This window comes from Chaetodon trifascialis, chromosome 5 (assembly GCF_039877785.1).
Source record: "Chaetodon trifascialis isolate fChaTrf1 chromosome 5, fChaTrf1.hap1, whole genome shotgun sequence".
NCBI classification, from domain to species: Eukaryota; Metazoa; Chordata; class Actinopteri; order Chaetodontiformes; family Chaetodontidae; genus Chaetodon; species Chaetodon trifascialis.
Genome location: NC_092060.1, coordinates 2,258,204 through 2,263,592, shown reverse-complemented (window position 1 = coordinate 2,263,592; position 5,389 = coordinate 2,258,204). Strand labels below are relative to the sequence as shown.

Sequence of the window (5,389 nt, the reverse complement as noted above, 5' to 3'; positions counted from 1 at the left end):
GTTGGTACAAGTGGAGAAGGTGTGTTGTAATCCTGCTGAAATGTTTTCAAGCAAATTGCTTTCTTTATGTCATTAAACAAACAAGTGCAACACCAAAACCAGGTCTGAAAAATTGCACACTTGTTCATTCAAACTGAATGGAAACCTGAACTTTGGCAAACATTACTGATGACAGGAAGATCATTGAGTGAATATACTAATATTTTTGGAATATGCAGACTTCAGAGGATGTGCAACATGTTTTGTGTTGGGCTGGGACCACTTATGGCACCACCAATTAATTTAATAAGTATTGATGATAACAGGCAGGAGCCCGCTCCGATCGTTCACTTCAAAGAGCGGCTCTAAGAGCCGTTTCATTCACGACCGACACTTCAATTCAATTCAATTCAATTCAATTCAATTCAATTCAGTTTTATTTGTATAGCGCCAAATCACAACAGAAGTTGTCTAAGGACACTTTCCATACAGAGCTGGTACAGGCCGAGCTTTTTTATCTACAGAGACCCAACAATTCCCCCATGAGAAAGCACTTGGCGACAGTGGCGAGGAAAAACTTCCTTTTAACAGGCAGAAACCTCAGGCAGAACCAGGCTCTGGTTTGTACTTTGCAGTGCAGCCTCGATGTTTTCACTGTGCATCACTGATTTCACCTTAGTTTCAGATTTTGCTAGGCTGACAACTAGACGGAAAACTAGCTTAGGATCTGAAAAAATAGCTTACCTTCATCGATTCCTCTTGCACGTCTTCGGTAGTGCTAAATTCATCATTGTCATCTTCATCAAATTCATCCTCTCTGGATGTGAAATAATCCATGATGACATCGTTCAAGGCAGTGGCATCTCCAGGATTGAGCAGGTTGATCTTCGCCAACTCATTTAACTGACCAGCTGCCTCAAAGTCTCTCCGTCTCTGAAACTTGGACATCTCTCTCTTTCTCTCTCTCTCTCTCTCTGACTGACAAATCAAAATAATATTTTGATGCGTAGCTCACATAAGACTGGCGCGAAAATGCGCATTAACATGACTTCGTCTTGATGTTATGCGGTTTACTATGATAGATAAACCGTCTTCATAGGCTATGTAGACTAAACAGTTAGGGCCGGATTTCATGCGTTGTTCGTTTTTCATTCGTAGGAGATAACAACAAACAGAGTGCTTAATTTAAATAACGTTTTTAACATTTTTAACAAGCGAAATATAATAAGATATTTTCAGGAATTATAGACAAGATCTTGTAAAATAATAATTTAATGAAAACCCAGTTTTACGAATATTTTGACTTTCGATCTATTACGTTCTCCTGGAAAAGTGCCAGCGCGACTTGCGATGGGCCACATTATCTGATAACAACAAACAGTGCCTAATTTAAATGAAGTTTTTAACACATTAAACAAGCGAAATATAATGAGATATTTTCATGCTGTAGAATAAGAATTTAATGAAAACCCAATTTCACCAATATTTTGACTTTCGACCTATTTTCATGTTTTCCTGGAAAAGTGCCAGCGCGACATCCAATGGGTTTTCCCAGAATGCATCAGATATGCACATACACACACACACACACACACACACACACACACACACACACACACACATATACACACACACACACACACACACACACACACACATATATAAAATTATTTGTTTTTTTTTGTTTGCCGATACCTTAACCAATGTAGAACTTAATTGCCAGATTCTTGAACAGGCCTTGTTGTCTCTTGAAAGCTGTGAGATGGCCATAATAAAGGGTAAAGTTGAACACAATAACAAAATAATGAATCAGAAAATTGCAATGTTCGGGGTTATTTTATAGCGAGGTTAGCTAACACATGCAATAATGCCTAAGCAGCTGTTAGTAATATGATAGTGTAAGGTTGTGCTGTGATCTGTACGTTGTAGCTAGGTTAGCGGACACAGTATCTTGCTAGCTAAGTTTGTTAGCCAACCTAATGGAGATGCAACATTAACTTTTCCCTACAGACCACTACTTTACGTTACCATTTTGTTGCTTGACTTAATGGTAAGTAATAAGAAGATGGGTGCAATTGATCATAAATACTTATAGCGCTCACGTTAAATTATTCATAATTGAATTCACACACCTTTTACACTGAGTATCTGGGCCAGAAAAGCTTTCCAGCCGCCTTTAGGTGGCTTTACTCCAACCGCCCCATGTTCCACCAGGCCAATCCTCTTTGGGTCACTTAACATTTTTTTGTCTTTCACATTTCTCTCTAATCCCATACTTACTTTGTTTTCTTCTATCCACTTTATTAGCACATACATAGCTTTCTTGTCCCTTTGCTAACATAGCTTATACCTCTGGTCTACTTAGCTTTGCCTCAGCAACTGACAGTAAAAGCAGAGCCAATCAGATTTTTCGGCGGGCTTGCAAAGTCTCCACATGCGTCATCTCTAGCTTCTAGCAAGATGGCCGTGTGGTGATTTAACAGAATTGTTTCTCCTCTTATACAGCAGTCCTTTGATGACAACACTGACAGTGATGGGACAGGCGCAAGTTTGGACTCTGACTTCGAGGTGAATTTGCATTTTAAACAGCTTAACAGCTCAGAAATCACTTTGGCCTCATAAGCACACCTCATGGCTTTTGCCATTGCTCTGAGAGGTCAGCCTAGTCATGTTATCTAACATGAGTCATGAGGGGTTATAAAATGTTTATTTTTCTTTTTTTTTTTAAGCAACCCAGTGGACACGCTGTAGATGTTAGCGACGAGGAACAGGGAAGGATGAACAATGAACCTGAAAAAGTAGGTTCACTCATTCTTTATTTCATGTGTATTCTCATAATGATTAAGACTTAGCCCAACTTTGAAATAATGCTACCTATTGTCTTCTTCTAGCAGTCCCTTGATTACCACAGGGACAGAGACAGCAATGGCACGGCCGCAAGTCTGGACTCTGACTTCGAGGTAAGTTTGTATTTTAAGTTTTCACTTTAAAAGCGGAGTAATCAAACGTGATGTTCTGGGGGACCTCTCAGAACCAAGGACAGAAAACATGAGTAGTAGTTGTGCTAACGGGGCTAGAAATTGATTTACTGTATTTATTCATCCGTCTTGTCATTGTGGTGTTGACGTGCTGACGTGCTGAGGTAAGCGTATCGTCTCACTTCCTGTTGCTGCCTTACGAGTAGTGTGCGTTTGTCGCTCTTGTTCCTCTGAGTGTAATTTGCTCTGTGTTTTGTTACAGCGGCCTTTTATCCGCGCTCTAGAGTAACATTAGTTCTGCTCAAGCACCCATAAGTCTGTTTATTTAGCGACCGTCAATTTTATTTGTCTATGCGCTTGTCTGCTCTGCTAGCTATACCAACTTAGCCTAGCAGCTAGCGATGGCTTCTCTCTGTCCCTCTCCAGCTCTCTCCTGCTTGGTGTGTCACATGTTTAGCTACTCCTCTGCCTCCTTTAGTGATACTGCTACGTGTAATAAATGTAGTTTATTTGGTGAGTTGGAGGCGAGGCTTAGTGAATTGGAAGTGCGGCTCCGCACCATGGAAACAAAACCATTAGCTATAGTTAGCCAGGCCCCCGTAGTCGGTGCGGACCGACCAAGTGCAGCTCCGGCTAGCCGTCCCTCGACAGCTCCTGAGCAGCTGGGAAACCAGGGAGGCTGGGTGACTGTTCGAAGGAAGCATAGTCCCAAGCTGAAGCCCACAGGTCACCACCAACCGCTTCATGTTTCTAACAGGTTCTCCCCACTCGGTGACACACCCGCTGAGAAACCAACTCTGATTATTGGCAGCTCCATTTTGAGAAATGTGAAGTTAGCGACACCAGCGACCATAGTCAAATGCCTGCCGGGGGCCAGAGCGGGCGACATCAAATCAAATTTGAAACTGCTGGCTAAGGATAAGCGTAAATACCGTAAGATTGTTATTCACGTCGGCGGTAATGACACCCGGTTACGCCAATCGGAGGTCACTAAAATTAATGTGGAATCGGTGTGTACATATGCTAAAACGATGTCGGACTCCGTAGTTTTCTCTGGACCCCTGCCAAATCTGACCAGTGATGATATGTTTAGCCGCATGTCATCGTTCAATCGCTGGCTGTCGAGGTGGTGTCCAGCAAACGGTGTGGGCTTCATTGATAATTGGCAGACTTTCTGGGGAAGACCTGGTCTGATTAGGAGAGACGGCATCCATCCCACTTTGGAGGGAGCAGCTCTCATCTCTAGAAATCTGACCGATTTTATTTATGAACCTAACCCCTGACAACTCAGAGTTGAGACCAGGAGGCAGAGCTGCAGTCCTACACGCTTCTCTGCGCCTCCATTAGAGCAGTTACCCACCCAACACTCCATAGAGACTGTGTCTGCCCCCCGACCACGTAAACTAAGTAAACCAAAAGTACAGAGAAGAGGAGTTAAACATAAGAATCTAATTAAATTTAGAACAACCTCTGCAATAGTACAACAAGATAGGAGAATTAAATGTGGACTCCTTAACATCAGATCTCTGTCCTCTAAAGCTGTTCTAGTAAATGAGTTAATATCAGACCATAATGTTGATTTATTTTGTCTGACTGAAACCTGGCTGTGTCCTGAAGAGTATGTGAGCCTAAATGAAGCTACTCCTCCGAGCCATATTAATACCCACATTCCTCGAGGCAGCGGCAGAGGAGGTGGAGTTGCAGCCATTTTTGACTCAAGCCTTTTGATCAACCCTAAACCTAAACTCGACTATAACTCATTTGAAATTGTTCTCACTCTTTCTCATGAGAAATGGAAAACAGTGCAGCCACTTTTATTTGTTGTAGTATACCGCTCTCCTGGTCCTTACTCCGAATTTATAGCTGAGTTCTCAGAGTTTCTATCAAGTTTAGTTCTTGAAGCAGATAAAGTAATTATTGTAGGTGACTTTAATGTACATGTCGACGTTGATAATGACAGCCTTAGCACTGCGTTTATCTCAGTATTAGACTCAGTTGGCTTCCGCCAGAATGTACATGAACCGACTCACTGTTTTAACCACACCCTCGACCTTGTTCTGACATATGGCATTGAAATCGAAGACTTAATAGTCTCCTCACAGAATCCTCTTTTATCAGACCATCATTTAATAACTTTCGAATTCATATTACCAGACTACCAGCCAGTAGGCAAAAATTCTTATACCAGACTCCTGTCTGATAGTGCTGTAGCTAAATTTAAGGATATGATCCCATCAGTATTTAATTCAATGCCATGTCTCAATACAACAGAGGAGTCTTATGCTAACGTTAGTCCCTCCCAGATTGACTTCCTGGTTGATAGTGCTACAGGATCGTTGCGTATGACACTTGACTCTGTTGCTCCCCTAAAAAAGAAGAAAATTAAACAGAGGAGCTCCATGGTATACTCCTCAAACCCGCAAATTAAAGCA

The 5,389-nt window shown here is 41.9% G+C and overlaps 1 protein-coding gene across 1 annotated transcript; it reads left to right on the top strand.

Moving 5' to 3' along the window:
* Positions 1–3,358: 3,358 nt before the first annotated feature.
* On the top strand, positions 3,359–4,240 carry LOC139331011 (uncharacterized). The gene has a single exon (XM_070962248.1). The coding sequence runs from the start codon at positions 3,359–3,361 to the stop codon at positions 4,238–4,240; it is 882 nt and encodes a 293-aa protein (XP_070818349.1).
* Positions 4,241–5,389: the final 1,149 nt, after the last annotated feature.